This window comes from Sylvia atricapilla, chromosome 2 (genome assembly GCF_009819655.1).
Source record: "Sylvia atricapilla isolate bSylAtr1 chromosome 2, bSylAtr1.pri, whole genome shotgun sequence".
Classification (NCBI taxonomy): Eukaryota; Metazoa; Chordata; class Aves; order Passeriformes; family Sylviidae; genus Sylvia; species Sylvia atricapilla.
The window spans coordinates 112,177,773-112,199,850 of NC_089141.1; the positions used below are offsets into that span (position 1 = coordinate 112,177,773).

General features: G+C 43.3%; 2 protein-coding genes across 3 annotated transcripts in view; both read right to left on the reverse strand.

Annotated features, from left to right (window-relative positions):
• Positions 1-22,078, reverse strand: part of GET1 (guided entry of tail-anchored proteins factor 1) — a 143,324-nt gene that overhangs the window by 47,457 nt on the left and 73,789 nt on the right. The gene's annotated exons all lie outside the window — the stretch shown is intronic.
• B3GALT5 (beta-1,3-galactosyltransferase 5) lies at positions 12,665-20,892 on the reverse strand. Of its 2 annotated transcripts, none has more exons than XM_066314162.1 (3): positions 20,627-20,892; positions 14,952-15,134; positions 12,665-14,514 (listed from the first exon to the last, which is right to left on the reverse strand). In XM_066314162.1, exons 2-3 carry the CDS (start codon positions 15,030-15,032, stop codon positions 13,561-13,563), a joined length of 1,035 nt encoding a protein of 344 aa, XP_066170259.1. In that variant the 5' UTR covers positions 15,033-15,134; positions 20,627-20,892; the 3' UTR covers positions 12,665-13,560. The 2 variants fall into 2 exon arrangements, with proteins under 2 accessions (XP_066170259.1, XP_066170260.1); XM_066314163.1 differs by lacking the exon at positions 20,627-20,892 and adding an exon at positions 17,336-17,803.

Sequence of the window (22,078 nt, forward strand, 5' to 3'; positions counted from 1 at the left end):
GTGAGAACCAGGTGTGCGAGGACCAGGTGTGCGAGGACCAGGTGTGTGAGAACCAGGTGTGCAGGGACCAGGTGTGTGAGGACCAGGTGTGCGAGGACCAGGTGTGTGAGAACCAGGTGTGTGAGGACCAGGTGTGTGAGAACCAGGTGTGTGAGAACCAGGTGTGCAGGGACCAGGTGTGTGAGGACCAGGTGTGTGAGGACCAGGTGTGCGAGGACCAGGTGTGTGAGAACCAGGTGTGCAGGGACCAGGTGTGTGAGGACCAGGTGAGCACCATGGTGCCAGGAACAGGTGTCCTCTGTTACAGTGACACAGGTGTGTGCCATGGGGCCTGGCACTGATGTCCCCTGTTCTAATGACACAGGTGAGTGCGGTGGTGCTGATTCCCCCGTTATAATGATACAGGTGTGTGCGGTGATCCCAATTTCCCTGTTACAAGGACGCAAGTGAGAGCAGTAATGCCAATTTCCCCTGTTACACTGACACAGGTGAATGTGTTGGTGCCTGGCACTGATGTCCCCTGTTGTAATGGCACAAGTGAATGTGATGGTGCTAATTTCCCTGTTACAAGGACACAAGTTGAGTGCAGTAGTACCAATTTCCCCTGTTATACTGACACAGGTGAATGTGATGGTTCCTGGCACTGATGTCCCCTCTTTCAATGGCACAGGGGAGTGTGATGGGACCTGGCACTGATGTCACCTGTTGTAGTGGCACAAGTGAATGTGTTGGTGCTACTTTCCCTGTTACAAGGACACAAGTGAGTGAGTGAGTGCAGTAATACCAATTTCTCCTGTTACACTGACACAGGTGAGTGTGATGGTGCCAATTGCTCCTGTTACAATGACACAGGGGAATGTGATGGTGCCTGGCACCGATGTCCCCTGTTACAACGACACAGATGAGTGTGATGATGCCAATTTCCCCTCCTGAAATGACACAGGTGAGTGAACAGTGCCTGGCACTGATGTCCCCTGTTATAATGACACAAGTGAGTGTGATGTGCCTGGCACTAATTTCTCCTGTTACCATGAGGCAGGTGAGTGTGATGGTGCCTGGCACTGATGTCTCCTGTTATATGAATGTGTGAAATATTATTTCTCAACCACTGAAATGACACAGGTGAGTGAACAGTGCCTGGCACTGATGTCCCCTGCTGTAATGGTGAAGGTGAGTGTGATGGGGCTGGAGCACATCCACTGTTGAAGTGCCTCAGGCAGGGTGGCAGAGAGCAGAGGTGCCTGTGCCAGCTGTGCCCCTGCCAGTGGTCACTGTCACCCACAGCTGGGGGTGCTGAGGTCCACCAGCAGCCCTTGACAGGGTGAGGTGCTGAGCCAAGGAGCATCCAGGGGACCCAGTTTGCAGCTGAAGGAGATGGGGCAGGGCAGGAGGTAAGGCTTTGTAAGAATTATGGGGTAAAACTTTGCATGTAAACTCAAGGTGCCCGTCCAAGGACAAGGGCAGGGGGGTATCAGACTGTGGCATCATTGGGGAGCATCACAGAGTGACAGAATCAATCAGATTGGAAGAGACCTTTGAGATCACTAAGTACAACCTTTGACCAAACATCACCCTGTCAAGCAGACCAGAGCACTGAGTTCCACTTCCAGTTTTTCATTAAATGACAGTAACTCCACCTCCCTGGGAGTGCTTTCCAGTGTTTAATCACCATTCCTGTGGAGAAATTCCTCCTGATGGTCCCAAGAGACTGAGGGGGCTGTGTGTGCTCCCTGCTGTCTCATGAGATGTTCTTACAGCCTTTGTCTTCCTCCAAGAACTGCATCCTGCATTTTATGCCATTGTTGGTCAGTGAATTGAACTGATGTGACACATCAGATTTTTTATTATGAGTCCATCTGCCAGGAAGCTTAAATCATAAAAAAGGGATGTAAAACTTCCCTGAACAGTATTTCCTACTAAGAACAGCAACAGTAGCAAGCAGGAATTAATGCCACAGTGACTAGAAATGGAAAGGTTCGGTTTAGCAAAGGGAAATGAATCATTCAGTTTGGGGAATAGTGGGAAATTTCTGAAAATAAATTTTAAAAACTTTGCTCCATTGGAGAAAATATCACCTTGACTAGTAAAATAGCCATGAAAGCTGCAGGAAGATTTTTTTTTTTATCAGTTGTTTGGTTTTTTTACTATTTCCATGACTTCATAAGCCTTCTTTTTTAAAGTCTAAAATCTCACACTCTTGTTCCACTGATTTAAATAACAGTATTCTTAAAATGCCTCCCATACAGGCGTGTCTGAATAAAGCTAGAGCAAGAAAAGGGATAAATAACATCTAAGGAGCACATTCCACCTCTGGTTGCCCAAGCAGGAGAAGTGCAGAAGGTTAAAAATGAATTTTCAGCTTGAATTAATCAAGGTAACGCTTCATAAAAACGCTTTGGAAAGGATAATTGCTGCTTTTAAAACTTTTACAAAGCTATCATTTGGCACTGCTGAGAAGAGATTGGCTCTGTCATCTCTCTAATTGCTCTTCAGGTAGACTTAGGCTGCTCTGAGGTTCATGCCACTCCTCTCAGTGTAGTGAAGACAAAATCAGTTGTGTTGGAAAAGACCAGCATGTGCATTGACATCTTATTAATGATTAATTACTGCCCTCATTGGTTTCTTCCTTCCTTCCTTTGGCTTTCCTAATGAGCCATGGTGTTGGGATGGGTAAAACCCTGGGTTAGGATGGGGTGGGGTAAGAGGTGGTGAAGTGTCTGAGTTCCCAGTGTGCATGCACAAACGTTACCCATGCTCATGATGTTTAAAAGACCAGGTCCTAAGTCTGCCAGCCTGATTTAAATGGAAAAGCATCTTGGTCATTTTGTGAGTCACCAGCCTGCACACCAGTCAGAGTCCTACCTCCCACTCCTCTTCCCCTAGACTCTTCTTTCCCATTTTTCCCTTTTTCTTCTGCTGGTGAGTAGGAGGATTTCCACCCTTTTCTTTTTTTCTTCCCCTCCAACCCTTCCAAACCCAGTTCTGGATGGTGTGTACACTGTGAACTCCTAAGCAACCCCCTACATTTTTTGTTCTGGGGTGTGTGAGGCTGGATCATATGTCTGCACAGCTTGCTGTGCAATCCCACGCAAGGAGCTCCGAGGGAAATGGACTTGCTGGGATTTGCTCAGTGGAACCTTCTGTCGCTGCCACTGGGGCCACAAGTGTAATTTCTGTTTCCCCTGCAGGAGAATAGGATAAATTGTCACGATGGGAATGGCTTCAAACTGACAGAGAGTTGGTTTGGATTGGATATTAGGAAAAAAAATTCATCCCTGGGAAGGTGGGCAGGCCCTGGCACAGGGTGCCCAGAGCAGCTGTGGCTGCCCCTGGATCCCTGGCAGTGCCCAAGGCCAGGATGGACACTGGGGCTTGGAGCAGCCTGGGACAGTGGAAGGTGTCCCTGCCCATGGCAGAGGAGTTGGAACTGGGTGATTTTTAAGGTCCCTTCCAACCCAAACCACTCTGTGATTCTGTGGTAGAAAATGAACAACATTTTGACACCTTCATCTGTAAAATCACCAAGCCCTACAGGTCCGTGTTGTATTTTGGCTTATTTAGCAGAGTCAAAGGAAATATGATCAGACTGTGTGAGCACTGAAACAGCAGAGAAGAACCACTTACTGGTTAAAGCTGATTTGAGGTTGGTGCTAGAAACAGGAATAAGATTCTTCACTTCTTCATGAAAATGGGCTTGAAAGGATGTTTGACCATTACAAGGATTTTGAGAAATGGCTCCCTATCAAAGAAATAAATGTTGTTTTCTCCCACAAAGAGGAAAGGAATTGAAATCCCTAGAAAAGACAAAGGCAGGAGAAAAGCTGCCCATGGGACGGAATTAGCTGTTCCTATCTTGCTGCCTATGGCATGTTGCTTTTCAGTAGCAAATCTGGCCAAAGAGATGCTGAGCCATAACTTTTCCAACTCTGCCTCTGTTTTTTTCCTCTTTTTCTATGATCTTCCTTCTTTCCTCTGCTGTTCTCCAAAATATCTGGTGCTCTGCAAGGTGTTTCTCATTCAAAACAGATTTTATTTGTGTTAGCTGTAGGAGTCTAAGTGAGGCACACAGATCCCTCTCTGTCTCCAACGAGTTTTTTTATATCCTTTAATTAGTCTGTTAGTGTAATCACATTTTTCCTTTATCAGAAGCTTAGAGGAAAAGCTTTGGAAATAACAGGGCTGGGTAATTTCCTCTTAGTATTACTTTTGTAAACATTAAGATGCATTTCCCCCCATTGTCTCCCTTCTTATTTTTACTCTAAAGGAATCTGAAAGATTAGGCTGGACTTTCTGGTTTAAACTGCAAAAGTAGCTGAGACCAATCCCACCAAGTTGCTTCCCACTGATCTGAGGAATCCTGCTTTATCACTTTCCAAGGAAGTCAGGTAATCTTTGCCTTGATGTGAAGATTCATGAAATTATGCTATGCCAGGATAAATTCTCAAAACCCGTGTGACACCAATTGGACTCATCTTATCTTTTTCTTTCATTTCTTTATTTTTTTTTCCCTTGCTGATTATAATAAAGCCACAGCTCTTTGCAGAATTGTTGTGGGCCCTTAATGAGGAAAGCTTTGGACATAAACATCTTCCAGACTTTCACACTGAGGAGGCCACAGGATTAAACATTTTTTTTTCTGGCACAAATATCCCCGTGGTTTTTATTTGGCCTGAATAAATCTGCACAACTGGAATGTTGTTCTCCAGCCCTTTCCTGCCAGCACTCCTTGTGAACCACATTCCATGCTTCCCCTTTGCCAGGTGCATTTCTCCTCTCCAGCACTGGAACCAGTGAGTTGTAGCTGGAAAAATGAAAATGTCATCATTCAGGGCAGGTAGATGAAGACATTCATCATGGAGTTCAGGCAAGATGAAGTAAAAGAGTTTATCACACAATGACAGAAGATGCAGCTTTGGTGCTGTCAGAGGGAGTGTAAATCTGAGAAGGAATTTTTTTAATACACCAGTTCCCCTGGCAACATTTTCTTTAGCTTTAGAAATGCTTTGTCTCTGGTTCAAATAGCATTAATTGCTCTGGTTATCTTTCAGTTTATTCTAAAGAACTTTTCAATGCGTGATAATGTGCCAAGGAAAGAGAAACATCTTTCTCTACACTCATAATCATGATTGCATTTTTCATTATTGCTTAAGGTCATGCTTTTTAGACTCTTCCTGAGGCTTGCATGGAAAACCAGATTCTTCAAGGAGTTCAAACAAAGTGCAAATTTATCCAGAGCTTCTTTAAATCTGGTGCTCAACACCTCTCTCTGTAGCAAGCACAGTGAGTCCAGCTCTGGGCACCTCAGATGGACAAATGAACACCTTTGTCAGAGGAATGCACACACAAACACTGTGTCCAGGGCTCCAAATCCCACAGGACTTTCCAAGAAACTTACCATGGGGCTATGGAATTAACCCCCTTTTCACATGGGATCACACACAGAACTGTTGGGGTTGGAAGGGACTTCTGAATTTCATCTCGTCCAACATCCCCTAAGCTTTTCTTATTTCCCTGATGATTTTGCAAGGGCTGCCAGCTATGAGAAACATTAATACTCACACCTCTGAAAATGGAATATTAATGAATATTCCTCAATCCCCTGACCCACAGGGATGATCCAGAGTGGCACTGCCATGATGAAAGAGCAGATTGTTACCAGAATAGTAGGTGTGATATTGGGAGAGCTGTTTCCCTTTTGCATTTTTTGTGAAATACACCCCTGTGAGTGGCATCTTGCTGCTCCCTTTGGGCATTCAGTTAAGGTCACCAAGTAGAAATGGCAGGGTGGGTTTTTTTTTGGAAATCAATATCTCCTATTCACTGTGTTTGTGATACCAGGGCTGTGACTGAAAGCTGCCCTTTTGCAGTAAGGTTCTGGCAGAGATGGTTTCAGATATTCAATTTCTCTTCATGTGGCAGAATCACTGCTGTATTTTGGCTTTCTCCTGCAGAGCAGCACTGAACTTTATTTTGATATTCAGGCTTAGAGAGTTGGGGCTGTTCAGAGAAATCTCCAGGGAAACCTTATTGTACTTTTTCATTATCTGAAGGGGCTACAAGAGAGCTGGAGAGGGATTTTTTACAAGGCCTTGTACTGACAGGATGAGGGGTAATGGCTTTAAACTGAAGAAAAATCAGTTTAGATTAGATATGAGAGAGAATTTTTTTACAGTGAGCGTGAGAAAAACCACAGGGTGAGGTTGTCCAGAGAAGTGGTGGATTCCCAATCCTTGGAAAACTTCAAGGCCAGACTGGACAGGGCTCTAACTGAGCTGAAAATGTCACTGCCCACAGCAGAGAGGGTTGGACTGGATGACCTTTAAAGGGTCCTTTCAACCCAGCCACTCTGATTTCATGATTCTGTTTGGTCATTTCCTTTGGAATGCTTGTACACAAAGTGAGGTTGCCTAAAAGCTGAGGGAACTGGTGAGTACTAAAAGATCTCAAGAACACAGATTGGCACTTTAAAGGATAAAGCCTCCAGTCCTCTCCTTTTCCATATCCCACACAGCACCTTTCCTCAGCAAAGTTGCTGAAGGTGGTGTCACTCAGGAAACCTGTCAGAGTCCCACCCGCAGGGCTTGGCCTCAGGGTAAGGAGCTGACATTCCCAAAATGGGTTGAGGTACCTCACAGCCCCTCACCCTGAGCTGTTCCACCCCCTCCTCACCCTGTCAGCACCCAGCAGCATCCCTCCCACACCACATCCTGCCCCTGCTCCCAGCTCAGCTCTCTCTGCTCTTCAATTCCCCCGTTGGACCTTTACAAGCAGCAAAATCTGTAAAAGCTGCAGGTCCCTTTGTGTACTCGAGTCAAACATTGACTTACAACTGCTGTTTCAGCAGTAATAATTAAATTAAACATGAAGGGATTAGAGCTGCCTGGAAGATCCACGAGCTGGAGGTGTAAATCAAACCACGTCGCTGATTTATGGCATTCCGCGCCTCCGGCTGTACACGGGAGTTTTGTGGAGTGGAATTGTGTAATTGTGAATGGACCTGGGATTCCTGAGGAGCAGGAAGATGATTACAGGCCTCTGTCCCTGCACCCAAAGGCATAAATTAAATGAGGTCAGGTTAGGTCAGTAGCTGAATGCAAGGAATGTTGTGTACACGGTTCACTTGGGGAGATTCTAAAAAGGGTCTTGGATTTATTTCTTTTTTCCCCACAAAGATAATGCATTTTTGAATATGTGAAACATTGTTTCTTGGCCATTGAAATCATCTAACTGCATTTTTCAGTGAAAATGTACTTAAGTGAACTCTTCTGAAAATCAGCCTCAAATCCCCTGTATTATCAGGCTTTGAAAAAAAGTCTCTATTTGCTCAGCCAGAACATGAGCAAATTCAACTCTACTTTTTCAGGCTGGATCTCCTATGTGCTGCATATGTCTAAGTCCTGTGACAATATTTGTAGTTTTTTCTGGGAATATATTGCTGTCATGAACTAATGCATTAAAGTCCACCTGTTAAAAAAAAACACCCAAGCAAAATACATCAGAAATGTAAGCAAGATAAAAGAAAAGATAAAGGCAGCCAGGGAGAACTTTTCTCTTCATGGTTTTTAGTTCATAACTGCTAACTGCTTGTGTTTGAAAATCAATCTGACAGTTTTCAGTTCTTTCACATTTCTCTTTTAAGTGATAAGAGAATAGCCCTGTACTTCCAGGTCCCAGAGGGATCATGGCAGCCATCCTCAGGCACACACTGGGGCAGAAATAATTTCAGTTTGGTTCTTGTTCTTTCCAAAGGAACCAGCTGTGGTTAAATTTATCTTTTTCTTTCAATTCCCTCACTATTTCCTAAGTCATTTTTGAGAAGGGGAGAAAATTCAACAGTTTCAACTTCAGATTTAACAAGACCAAATTTGAATCCTTCCTTTAGGTCAGAACAACCCCGTGGAGCTCCAGGCTGGGCAGAGGGGCTGGAAAAGCTGGAAAAGGCCCTGGGGGTGCTGGTGCCAGGGGCTGGACACGAGCCCAGGGGTGCCCAGGTGGGCAAGAGGCCCCTGGGCTGGGTGAGGAATTGTGTGTCCAGCAGGAGCAGGGCAGGGATTGTCCCTCTGTGGTCCAGGGCTGTGTCCAGTTGTGGCTCCTGCAGGAGAGCCCTGGAGGGGCTGGAGCGTGTCCAGGGCAGGAGCTGGGGAAGGGGCTGGAGCCCCAGGAGGGGCTGAGGGAGCTGGGAAGGGGCTGAGCCTGGAGAAAAGGAGGCTCAGGGGGGACCTGGTGGCTCTGCACAAGTCCCTGCCAGGAGGGGCAGTGAGATGGTCAGACCCTTCTTGCAGGTAACAAGTGACAGGGTGAAAGGGTGTCAGGTTGAGCCAGGGGAGGTTTAGATTGGATATTAGAGAAAATTTCTTCCCAGAAAGGTGCTCAAACCCTGGCATAGCTGCCCAGGGCAGTGCTGGAGTCCCCATCCCTGGAGGCATTTGAGAGCTGTGTGGATGTGGCACCTGGGGACATGGGTCAGTGCTGGAGTCAGCAGTGCTGGGTTAAAGGTTGAACTTGATGACCTCAAATGTCATTTCCAACCTAAATTACTCTATATTTCTATTATGATTCTATAATTATACTGATTTTAACTGGAAAAGGAACCAGCCCCCTGACATGACTGCAGCCCAAAATGCTGATATATTCACAACAGGAAAGACAAGCGAACACACACAAAACTGTGGTAGCAAAATTCTTTACTAATAAAATATCAAACATGGAACTGTTGGCTCAACACTCTCATGTTCTATGCAAAGAATCCAAACAATGTCATGTGTTTTAAATTGACATTGCATTGTCACCTGCACAAATCAGTGAGGAGCAGCATTCCTGTCACATCCAGCACAGATCAGGAGCCCCTTTGTCCCCTTCCACTTTGAAACAAGGCAAAACTTCCATTGCAAAACCCACCCTGTATTTTCAGGAGTGCCTGGGGGGGTTTGTACCTCCTCAGTAAGTCTGAGTCAGAGAAGCTGTGAGACCAAATCCTTTGTGCACAGATTTGAAAATCCTAATTTGAACTGAGAATGCATTAGTTGATGATTTGGGGTTGTGGGGGGGGAAAAATTAATAATTTTTCTGCTTCCAAAAACTGATCATGGAAGAAACAGAGTGTGCTGAAACGCAATCAACTCTAAGGTACTGTCAGCTCTGCTGATTTCTGTACTCCTCCCTACTAAGAAGCAGTGGAGTAACTTTTAGATGACATTTTCAAAGCTATTGATTAAAAAAAAATTAATAAACTTCTAACCCAGAATGCATAAAAACATTGGGGTAGTGCACTTCTGCAGATAAACTGCCCTCAAATTGCCTGAATTCTTTTATCAGCCTATATAAAATTTAAAAAATAAGTATATGTACACTACAGTACTGTGTTTACAGTTCTACTTATATTTCTGGTTGGTTTTGATGGTCTTTCATAGGAAAATGCATCTGATTTTGCAAAAGGCCACTAATACTCTTTTGATTGTTTTAAAATTCATGTTCTGAGGTCTCAGCTGCAAAAGCTAATTTAATTTAGCTGATACATATAAACTCACTAGGACAATGGTTTTGTTTAAACAAATGGATTTGCCTTACATGCAATTATCTGCTTTTTCTTAAATCACATTTTCCAGCAGGGTAACTTTATGTTTTAAGTAATTAATTATTCAATTAATATATTCTTATTCAAAGCAGCCTAGGGAGCAGGGAAGGGGTTTAGTCTGGAGAAAAGGAAGCTCAGGAGAGATTTCATTGCACTTCACAGCTCCCTGACAGAAGGGTGTGGTGAGATGGGGGTTGGTCTCTTCTCCCAGGTAAAAAGCAACAGGACAAAAAGAAATGGCTTCAAGTTGCACCAGGGGACGTTTAGATTGCATTTATGAAATATTTCTTCACAGAAAGGGTGGCCAAGCACAGGCACAGGCTGCCTAAGGAAGTGGTGGAATCACTGTCCCTGGTAGTGTTCCAAAAATGTGTAGATGTGCTGCTTAGGGACACCTTGTGGGGTTAATGGTTGGACTCGGTGAACTTGCAGTTCTTTTCCGACCTAAACAATTCTATGGTTCTGTGAATTACAAGATCAGTTTCTTATTCACACCAAGAAAATCATTACATTGAGGAAAATTCTGTACAACAACTAAAAGCATTCACCTGGGAAGCTGCTTTGCAAAGAGGAGAGGAGCAGGCTCCCTGAATCCCTGGCATTTCAACCTGAACTCATCTGCTCCTCAGCAGAGCTTCTGCAGTGACAAATTAAATGCTCCTGGACAGTCAGGCCATTGGACACTGATGTGGGGACAAAACATTGTGAAGGCAGCAAGAGAGACATCTTGTACACTTGCATTTACGAATGCATCTCCCTGGAAATGGTGTGTCTAAGGTTACAGTGCAAGATGTAACCAGCAGTTTGTATTCTGTAACCAGCAGTTAAAACCAGCTGGGGCAGTGTTTCTTTATCCCTTCCAAGACCCATCCTCCCTCCAGGGGTATCTGCTGTCCATGGGCCATCCAGGCTCACTGCAGGGCTCAGACAATTCCATCATCCCACGGGGAGAGGCTCCACTCAGGGGGAGGAGCCCAGCATTCCCCCCTGGATCAGCCCTGGGGTTCAGAACCCAGCACAGCCTGTGTGCACTGGATTCCCAGAGGAAAACTGGGTCCATCACTGGTCCAAGACTGGGTCAAGACCACTAGACCTTTAGGGAAAACTCCACCCCTGTACAGGATCATCTGTGCTCCAACAGAACCTCATCTGTCACTGCAGGAGGACTGGGCTGGGCTGACACCAACACCCTGACCAACAGGAGTAAGGTTGTGTTCTGACTCTGACAGTGTCTTCTTTTTGTTTGGTTGGTTTCTTTGTACTCCTACGTAATTATTTTTATTTTCTTAGTAAAAAACTGTTACTCCTATTCCCATATCTTGGCCTGAGAGCTCCTTAATTTCAAAATTATAATAATTCAGAGGGAGGGGGTTTACATCTTCCAGGGAGTTTCCTGCCTCCTTTAGCAGACACTTGTCTTTCCAAACTAAGACACAGTGTCAGAGTGGTTTCTTAGGCCATGCCTGAGGACCTTGTTCCCAATGGCACATCAGAGATGGATTTCATAGAACCACAGAGGGATTGGGTTTGGGTTGGAGGGAGCCTTAAAGAACATCCATTTCCACCCCCTTGCCACATCTTGCACTAGAATTTAACCCCCAAAATACAGAGGCTGAGTCTGCAGAAGTGAGTGACTGAGAACAGTTAGCAACTGCAATTGGGAAGTCATTTGGAACACTCCTGAACTCACCTAAAAGCCAGAGCCAAGAGGTCGAGAAGGACTATGCAAAGCCACAAACTGCCAAGCACAGAGGTGGATTTGCCTGCAGGATTATTTTATTATTTTATTATTTTATTATTTTATTATTTTATTATTATATTATTTTATTATTTTATTATTATTATTTATTATAATATTTTAATATTATTATATTGTTACCTCTGAGAACAAGAAGAGAACATCAGGCTGATGATGCTGTCCCTGAGGCTGATGAATTCACAGACCTCTGCCCCTCAAGACAGGGAGCTAGGAATGACCAGGACACATTCCTTTCTGTTCACCATTTTGCCATAAATTTAAGGAATAATATAAGAGCAATGAATGACACAAGATATTTCTGCATATTACATGGAAAGAATAGTGATTAAAAAGATGTTGGCTTGGCTTTATCAGTCTGACCCACCGCACCTTCTGAAGGCAGCAAAAGTGTTCAGAAAATAGCTGAATTTTAAGTAAAATTGAGCTATTTAAATATTTTAATTCTTTAAATAAAACATTAAAAGTTTATTAAAGAAGCTTAAAATGAAGAAGGCCATTCTTCTGACAAACAAATAAACATTGTTTCTTTTACTATCAGTGGTGAAAAGTAAGTGCATGATCTCAGGTTACTCTACACCAGAGGAAAATAAATAATATATTATGACCATTATTAAACATTTCTCAAGATTTTCCTGCTGAAAATATTTATCCTGCTCTTCAGACACAGGCAAGTAAAATGAGATACTTGGGAAATCCTCTCCAAGAAGGATTTGAAAAGAAAGAAGGAAGAATCCTTTTCAATGAAAAGAAACAATAAAAATAAATAACACCAAAATAATAAAATCTATTTTCCTGTCGTTCTTCCATGCTCTTACTGTGCTGGGTGTCAGATCCCCTCAGCTCCCCTTGGGAGCAGCTCCACTTTCACTGCTTTTTTGAAAAAAAAACACTTCCCACAGACATGACAGCCATTCCATGCTGATAACACTGACCTTGCTTGTCCCTGCAGGAAAATCAAACAGGAACATTGCATAAGGGAGGATTTCTGAACTCCTCCCTCCTCAGAGCCTTGAAGGATTTTTTTTTTTTCAGCATCTGCTGTAAGACCCCACTCCTTATCTCTGGAACTTATAATCATCACAGAGATTTCATGAGTCTTTGCTTGGGAATGAAATAAGAAATAGGGCTCCCAGCCTGAATGATTACTTGAGCACATTTTCCCATAGGTCTTGTTCAAAAGAGGAAAAATCCTCCTGTCTTCTCCCTCACACACACAGTTACTCTTTGGGGGAAAAAAAAAAAAAAAAATCAAAAGCACTGTAAGTGACTCTAGTTTAGCCTTGGCAAACCATTCACAGCAGCTCTCAGGCAATCAAAGTGAGACATAAATATAAAAGATGTCTCCAGGGTCTATTTTAATAGGAAGAGCAGGACACCCTCCACTGGCTCCACCATGGATTATTTCCAGCAGGAAGCACACACAAGGAAAGAGCTGCAGCAGCTTTTACACGTCCACCAGGTGACCTGCAGTGCCCAAGGCTGTCCCAAGAGCACTGCATGGGCAGATTCTACCATCCCTGCAAAAGAAACTGGTGTAGACTGAAGGAGGAATCTGTGCCAGGATGCAGCTCAGCCCACACAGAGCTGGTGGCAAGGGCAGGGCTGCGTCTTCCTGTGCCAGGAGGGAGCATCCTGACAGCTACAAATATCATTCCTTCAGTGCCTGCACAGATGGGTGCAGTAATTTATCGAGGGCGACCAGGAAGATGCTGAGGATTTTATTCCCTGAACAAAAGTGCTTTGACTTTTTTTTGTTTGGCACAGCAGAAATGTTCCCAAGCCTCTAGCAGCAAGATTTGGAGGGGAGGTTAGCAGGCCTGAATGTTTCAGGGGAAAAAATACAATAATAATAATTGTAAATTGTGTAGAGAAGGGTTGCACAGAGGTGGGATGAGTGGGAGAGCAGGAGGTTTGCATGTTCTTGGGCAGAAATAGGGAATTTTTTCACTGGAAGGGTGGTTAAGCACTGGAAGGGGCTGCCCAGGAAGGTATTCAAGGAATGACTGGACATGGCACTCAGTGCTCTGCTTTAGTTGACAAGGTGGTGTTTAGTCAAAGGTCTTGGAGGCCTTTTCCAACCTTAGCAATTCTCTGGTTCTGTGATTGAAATAACTATTTCAAAAGTCTTTAACGTGCTGGAGCTGGAGTTAATTGGGAGTTTGCTGGAGTGGGGTGCAGCCCTGTAAAAGCAGAGAATTTCAGTTTGTTAAGTAGAGCAGGGTAGGTGCTAGAGCATTCCTCCCTGAGTTTCTGCCACTAAGTCATTCCAGTAACTCAGCTGCTCAGATGGTTTTATTCCGTGGCACGTCACGATTTTCTTAAAGCGAGGAACAGAGAACCTGATCCTTTCCGGGAAAAACGTCTGCTCCGAGTGGAGCTCCTCCAGCCGAATCTTTAATTTGTCAAGGCACAGTCCTATGAACACATCCTCCAGTTTAATGAATGGAACACTCTCAGAAATGTTATAGATCTGGCTGGCCACGTCGCTGGATAAAACATATCCAGTCCCGGAACAAAAAGGTGGGTAGGTCGTTCCTGGATACTCTTCCCTACTCACATACCACTTACTCCCTCTTGTCCTGATGGGGTACTCGTGCAGTTTTAAAAAGCCTGTGAAGAATCCAGCCATCTTCTTTTTCCTCAGAAGCAGCTCAGTGAGGTAAAAAACGTTGACAAACACGTCCATGTCTGTTTTCATCACAAAGCTGGACTGGGAACAAAACCTGTGAATCCACTCCATTCCCATCATGGTCTTCAGGGTCAGGTTGTAATAAGTGTCTGTAAAGTTCTTCTGGATGATGTCTCTGTGCCTCTGGCCCTCAGCAGCGATGGCAGCCTGCTGGCTGGGATCCACAGGGCTTCCCAGGAGGAAAAACGTCACCAGGCGCTTCCCAGCCACGGTCCTCTCCTTGCCCCAGGTGTGCCTGATGGCCATCCTGGCATCCACCTGCTGGGATGAGGATGCCACCAGCAGGACAAGGAATGGAGGGTTCTTGTGGCAGTCGATGTCTGGGAGCTGTGAGAAGTTCCCTTCGACCCTCCTGAAAGTCTCCATGGGGAAGGTGTAACCCTGGCTGCTCTCACAGGACATGCAGAACTCAGGCCAGGTGAAGAAAACCCAGAAGCTGGCACTGCTGAGCCCCATCAGGCAGACAAACAGCCTGAACCTTCTGGAATCCATCTGAAACGAAAAAGAGGGAGCGGCACATCCGTAAAAATAATCTCTGGTTCAATATAATTTCTGGTTCCTCTCAGTGCTCTGCTCCCAACTCCCTGCACAGGGATTTAAAGCCAGGTCAGCTCTAATAGAAAGCTGCCTGTTTGAGGGCACTCACCCACGTGCATTTCTCCTCCTGCCACCCCCACGAGATGTTCTGCTGGCAGATTCACACTTGGGCTTAACTTGAATCTTCCCTCCGAGCCAATGTGTCCTCAGAAATCCACACAAGTGTGTCCACTGACACCAGGTTACCCAGGCTGATGCTTCAAACCTCCTCCCCTTTTTCAGCATCCTACAAACCAAGTTTAGACCCACCAGGAGCAGATTTATGTATCCATTTCAGAGGGCAGAGGATAACAGTGATAGATTTTTTGGGTTCTTTTTTTTTAATTAAATACCATGTTTCTCCATTTGTGCCTGTGTCTCAGAGCCAGCAGGTGTCCAACAGGCACAGTCAGCCAGGTTCCTCTCATCTTCATCACCTTTGTGTCCTGTGGGGTTCTTGCCCCAACCCAGAAACTGCTCCTGATCTTTTTGCTGGAGGGGCCATGAGTCACATTTTTGAAGTTGGGTCAGCTGCTCTGAAAAAAAGAAAAGAACAGAACAAAAACAGCAGTGGGTCACTTTATGTGAATGTTTCAGCTTGTGCAGAGTTTGTGTGACTCACTAGGACATGCTGAGGTGAGAAAGGGCTTGTCCTATTCCCCTCCACTTTCTAAGTGAGAAAGATCCAAACAACATCAAAAATGTTCACCCATTTAACCTCGAAAGGGATTAATGAGCTGGACATCTGGTTATATATCTAATAGAAAATTTGGGTGAGAGAAAAATCTTCAAAGCAAACCCCAAATCCTTACAGTGCCAAAAATGTTACACATCTCCATAAATTAACCTGGTGAGAGGAGTTTAAGGTTTGAGTTGCTCATTCCAGTAAGCCACAGACTCTCCTACTGCTATTTTAGAGCACTAGGATTGGGCAATTTTTTACCAGGGTGGAAGGACATCCTTTCCACTTTCCCCCTTCTTAACAAAGAATTGTTTCTGGTTCCCCAAGTGAAAACACAGCAAACCAAATTAACCATGCCCAGATTTCATGGAAACTTGATCTCTGCCTTCTAACCAGGAGTGTTCTGTGTAGACTCACCCAAATTCACATTAGTGCCTTCCTTTTGCTCAAATTCCCCTTCTCAGGCTATCAAAGGTTTTGCACTGCAGGATTTAAATTCATTTGAAAGTCCAGCCAGGTGTCCCTGGATCCAAATCTGGTTCATTTTACCCCTAAGAATAGTCCCGTTGATTTCAGTGGGAATTCTCAAGAACATGAAACAAGTAGAACTGGAGTCTTGGTTTACTGGAATTGCTCCCACAGCGAAGTGCATTTTTGCAATGATTCACTAATGAATTTTGAAAATATTTCAAAAGTTCACATTTCTTCTGGCACTTATATTTAAATTCACTTTATCCTTACATAGAGTATTCCTCAGATCTGATTTTTGCTTGTATTTACAGCTCACAGTAGTCTTGTAATTAACTTTACAACTGCTTTAGTTAAATATATAGAATTGTGTGACATTATATACATGGAGTTATATTGTATGTATATACAAAAGATTATACATAAATGTGCTCTGCATCTGTTCTCACATTCTTCAGTGGCCTGGGAGGAAGCACATGAGTATCCTGAATCGTGTTTTCAGGACAGGATGATGTTTTGAGGTTGACAATGGAGACGAACAAAAGGTTTGCTCCTGTCACCAGCTCAGAAAAGACCAAGAGTCTGATATTTCTCTGTTACAGAAATTCCAGAACATGTACAAACCAAACACTGAACTAAGAAAACAGTGGAGAGCAGCATTCAATTAAAACCCATCAAAACCTTTTCACAAATATCCAAGTGCAAGGTGGGCATAACACACAACAACCATTTTACAAGATTTTGGTGGAATCGGACTAATGTAACGTGACTACTTATTTACTTTTTGTTTCAGCATTGCTATCAGATCTTAAAAAAAAAAAAAAAAAAACAAAAAACACAAAAAGAAAAAAACCCAAAAAATATAACAACAACAACAAAACTTTTAAGAGATCCTTGTTTTGATCAGCTGGGTGAGCATCCTCTCACCTTTACCGTTCTGCCTTTCCAGAGCCAGATTGCCTTCCCCTTTCAGCCCACGAGTGAAAGAGCACAACGTGTACACACACATCAACACACAAACACACACAGCTGGGCAATGCAAATGTTTGCAAATGCATGCAAATTGTGAGCAGCATTTGAGAAGCTCTGCAAGTGGCACACATGTCCATGTATCCTGTCCTGTGTAGGGATCAAGGGGTGGGCAGTGACAAGAAGAACCATGGAATGGTTTGGGTTGAAAAGGACCTTAAAGATCACCCAGTGCCACCTCTGCCATGGCAGGGACACCTTCCACTGTCCCAGGCTGCTCCAAGCCCAATGTCCAACCTGGCATTCACTGTGAGAACTCCAAGGGAAAGGGGTGACAAGAGACACAAGCTGTTTCCTCTTGCCAAGGCCATTTTTCTACAAAAACCGTCCATTCCATCCTTGTTTTCAGATGAACAGGGAGAATTCTGAACACTAAAACCACTTTAGATTAGTGCAGGCAGGGCAGCTCCTTGGAGCACTGAAGTTTCTGTATCAGGGAATTAAATGACCCTGGGATTGTCTCCTTATCCCTGAGATCTGAGCCTCCCTCCCATCCCCATCGTGCATGAAAACAAATCTTTCTAGTTTTGTATAAAGTCCTTCTGCAGGATGTTACACCTGATTCTTCTCTGTGATCTCAGTCAGGAATCATTGGTTTTTAATTAACTCAAAGCTTTTTCCATCTCCTGTTGTTCCAAATGCAAAATATTTCATGAAGGGCATTGCCAAAAAAATTGCCAGTTTCATATCCCAGAGACTTTTCTTCAACTGACTGGCACTTCATGGTCTCTGCAGCTGTGGAATCCTGGCACCAAACCATGTGGGAGTTGCAGCCTCTTCTCACACTCACCTGAAATGAACACACACAAAAAAAAAGGCTCTGCTCTGACCCAGCAGCTTAAGGGGAGCCGAAATTTTTTTATTCTCTTTGTTATTTGTCAAATCCCTCCTTTCTCTTGAGACTGTCACTTTTAGACAAGTCGCAATGGTTGATTTCTCATCACAAAGTGTTACAGCAACTCTGGCATTGAACCCAAACAAGTGAACACTCTGCAGTGGTTACAAATGACTGCCACAAATGCATTTTGTAGCAGTCTCCAGTTTGGTAGCCATGAGTTAAGCCAACCTCAGCAAAGAGTTTTCTTCTTTTTGCCACTCTTCTGTTGTTTTTTTCTATTGATTTTTGTCTGCTAGGCTTCAAACCCACCCCTGATGTTAGTGCAACATTCTTGTCCTATAATAGCACATTTTTCCTTAGGGTCATGTGGTTCTGTGGAGCTTCATTCCTACCAACATTCCTTATTTACATTTAATGTTTTAGCTACTCTAAATTTTCATAGACATTTTCATGACTAATCCCTCCCTGAAACTCTAAAGGTGTTTTTGGCAAACAAAAATTTTGGTGAACTATTAAGACCCATCTTACAGATGTGAGCAATACTTCAGTTGCAAGGTTATTCATTCGTTTTCCTCAATTTTATTCTGGTTGGGTGTAATATTTTAAGCTTAATAGTATAATTTGTTCTTTCTGCCTTTCCACTGGCTTCTGACCATCATGGAGTGTGAAAATCCCACTGGATTCCCGAGGCCTTGCCCCACTATTCCTGCTCTAAAACCAGACCCTCTATCTGATTTCATTCCTAGAAGAGCTCCAGAGCACAGAAATATTTGATTCAGAAATATTTTCACTACTTCTTTTGCCACGTTGGTGCAACAGGGAAATGCTTTGGGCCACCCAGAAAAGGGATCCACTACAAGATATTTACAGATCTCCCTGCGTGGACATTCTGTAAAGTCAATTTGCCAATAATCCCCAGGAGAGTTACTACATTTGATAGCCTCTATCACTACTTTATTCTCTCAGAAACTATTATTTGTCCAGCAGGGGCGACTGCCCAGCCACCAGGGTGAAATTTAGAATATCATGCTTTGATTAACTGGCAAATTTTTGTGCTATATTCTGATTTAATATCAGCTCCGTAGCTCTGGCTGCTCACAAACAGCTGGGCCATCCTTGACACAAGGGAATAATTCAAGAGATTTCACAGGATCTAGGAAGCCCAAAGCTGGAGACTTCATTAGTGCTTTTTAATTTGTTTGAAGGCAGCCTGAGTATCATCAGGCCAGATAATGAAGTTTTTATGGGCAGTTTTAAAAGTCCATACAAAGGGGTGGACCAATGATCCAAAATTCCTTTAAATCTTAAAATTACAGTGAACCAGTCCAAATTTATTTGTTTATTTTGTGTGTTTGTGTGTGTGGTTATGAGTGTTTTGGGTGACTTAGCAATTTTTGGGTTAGTTACTAATTTTATTAATTGCTCTTAAGTCTTGTACTAGCTGATAATCTTTACTGTTAACATTTTTGACTGGCAAAATTGGAGTCCACCAACAACCTGTACCTTAAAATTTTCTTAATGGTAGGTAATGAGCCTTTTTTAATGTTTTAATTTAAAGTATATTGGTTTTGTCTTATCAGGCCTGTGTCTGATTTAATTTGATTCTCACAGGTTCTGCTCTTTTTGATTTTCCAGGAATCTCCTTGGCCCACACAATGGGGATTACTGCATCCTTTATTTTCTTTTGGGTAGGTTCAGCTTGGGAAGTCAGTGTAATGCAAAAATTAAAGTTTGCATGTATTTAGAGTCAGGGATTTCAATTTGAATGCCTCCTTCCTGAAACTTGATTTTTGCACTCAATTTTCCCGATAAGTTTTTCCTTAATAACAGCTCTCGAGAGTTAGGCAGATATTGATGAATTATTTAAAATGTTCCTAGTTTGAACTTCACTGGTTTGAAAAAGGGGTGTAAGTTCTGAGTTCCAGTGGCACCAACAATTGTGATGGAGGCATCACAAAACTTCCCTTGCAGGGTATTTAATACTGAATAACTGGTTCCTGTGCCTACTAAAAATTCCAGGTTTTCATTTCTTAGTGTGGCTGTTACCAGAGGCTCTGCTATTGCCATGAGAGGGTTTGGAGGAGTCCTGGGTTTTACATGAAGATAGTCCTGCTTACAGGGGGTTGTTTGTTTGGTCTTTTTTTGGTTTTGGTGGTTTTTTTGGTTTGTTGGATTTTTTGGGAGGGTTCTTGGGTTTTTGGGTTTGGGTTTTTTTGGCCTTTTTTTGTAATATGTGTATTATTAGTTCCCAATCTTCCTAATGAAGATGGAGGAACTGAGCCCCTTCCCCTTTTGCAAGATTCCTCCCTAGGGGTAAAAATTCTTGGCTATTTTCTTTTATAATTGCTATCATTTTCTTTTAGTTTTTTTAATTTTTTCTATTTTTTTTGGATTTCCCCATTTTGATACACCGCACGTGCAACATCAAGTAGTTTACCTGTAAAAAAACCTTTCTTGGATTTATTGGTAGTTTTATTCTAATATCATCTGAGGATTGTCCAATGAAAATAGGAGTCAGGTGACTTTTATCTTCTCCCAAACATTTTCTTATCTTTATTTCTCTCTTATCTATGTCTGCAGCTGGTCTTTTCAGCTCTCTATGCACAAGACTTTACAGCTAAGTCTTAAACTTTCTTCTTTCATTGACCATCTAAATGCTGGTAGCTGTTCCACTAAAATATTAGAAAACCAGGTTTCAAAATCTCTGTTTTAAAATACCAGAATGCTAAGTTCTAAAATACCAGAGTAACACGTATTTAAAATATTAAAATGCCAAGTTCCAAAATACCAAACTAACCCAGTTTCAAAAATATTAGAATACCAAGTTCCAAAATACTAAAATAATTCTCCTTCAAAACACCAGAACATCAAGCTTCAAAATATCCAAGTAACCCAACTTCAAGATATAAAATTCTAAAACACCCAATTCCAAAATAACAATTTTCAGGTCTCTCATGTGGGCAGGATTCCCAAACTCAGGAGAATGCCTTAATGTCACAATGGGATCCTACCTGTGTCCCAAGTTAATCTGGGTGAGTCTGTGTTTTTCTCCAGAAAAATCCTGGTGCCAGCACAAAAAATCCCAGAGCCTCAGGGGACGCCAGGCAGTTCTGCCGTGTAGGTTCAGCAGAAATGACACCAAAACTGGAATAAACGTTTCTAACTTTTTTCCTGTTGCTTCTTTTTACATAATTTGCCAAAAACCCACTGGCGACCTCTTTATCTGTTTCTCCACTGGTCCTAGACAGGTTTATCATCCTCTGGGCGTGCCTTGACATTGTTTGATGTTGGGTTATGGGGTTTTTTTGCCAGTTAGTTTTTAAGCTCTATTCAGCAGCTTCAGGGGAGCTACAAATGTTTGTTCTCTATGTTATTTATTATTGGGACCCTATGAAGAAGGCGGCCAAGGTCTGGAATCCTAATCCCAAACCACAGCAATCTCTATTTTGCAGGTCCCTATTTCCCCCACTGGCACAAACTCTCTCCCAGGTCTTGCCATGAGCAGCAGGTTGGCTTTAGGGTCTCTCTGCTCACACCACTGACCCTGGGAGAACTCCTCTGTGTTTCCCAGAGATCAAGCCATGGCAGCTCCTGAGCCAAAGCCTAATTACCGCATCAAAATTAACCTGACATCTCCTTTAGGGCTGTTAATGAGCCTAATTATCTGAACAGCACCAGGAGATCAGGGGCTATGTGCCATATAGTTCAGGGAAAGCAGCCTGGCCTGAGGCAGAGACAGGGAAGTAGGTCTGGAGTCCCCCTGAGGAACAGGTTAGAAATATCAATTTCAAGAAGAACACTTTTCTTAACTTTTCTGGGGCAAAGCTCCAGTCGGGTTCAGTGCACGGTTGGTGATATTTTCACACTGAGGTCACACACATCAGCCAGGGAAAAACCCAAAGTGCTTTGGAGCACCTGCAGAAGTCCCTGCTTTGTAAAATGACTCAAACAGCTGCAGCCCCAAAATCGGAGGCACAACTTCAGAGTGTGACCAGGAGCTCCAGCCTCAAATCCTGCACAATTCCAGTCAGCAGGGTTATTCCCATTTGCCTTTCCTGATCACTGCAAGTAACATATGCCCTGGTATAAGGACTAGCAAAAGCTGCTAACTCCCAATTTTCCTTGGAATAAAGCCCCTAAATTGCTTTTTCATAAGCTCAGCATGACACAGAGAAGGATTAAGCACACATAGATAATAAGAAAATGTCAAGAACAGCAGGAAACATTTAGTTCCTTCCTAAATGCAAGCCTTTCAGAGGAACAGGGGCCAGTCTGGAGCTCTCCAAAATGACATTTCTGGTGATGCAACGGGTTCAGCAGTGGCTGGGTCACCAGTTTTATCTATTAACAGTGTGCTCACCCAAACTGGCAGCCAAAAAGGGTGGAAACCCAAAAAAAAAAAGTGCAGGACGAGGGAAAAACTTTTTGTGCTGCCCTTCCTGAACCTTTTTCCCCTCTGATAT

Bases quoted from the DNA above. Each gene is read 5' to 3' on its own strand.
- B3GALT5 (XM_066314162.1), bottom strand. From the start codon at position 15,032: ATGAAGATGAGAGGAACCTGGCTGACTGTGCCTGTTGGACACCTGCTG. The intron at 14,515-14,951 runs GTATTTAATTAA...TTTTCGTTTCAG, and splicing joins GGCACAAATGGAGAAACATG to ATGGATTCCAGAAGGTTCAG.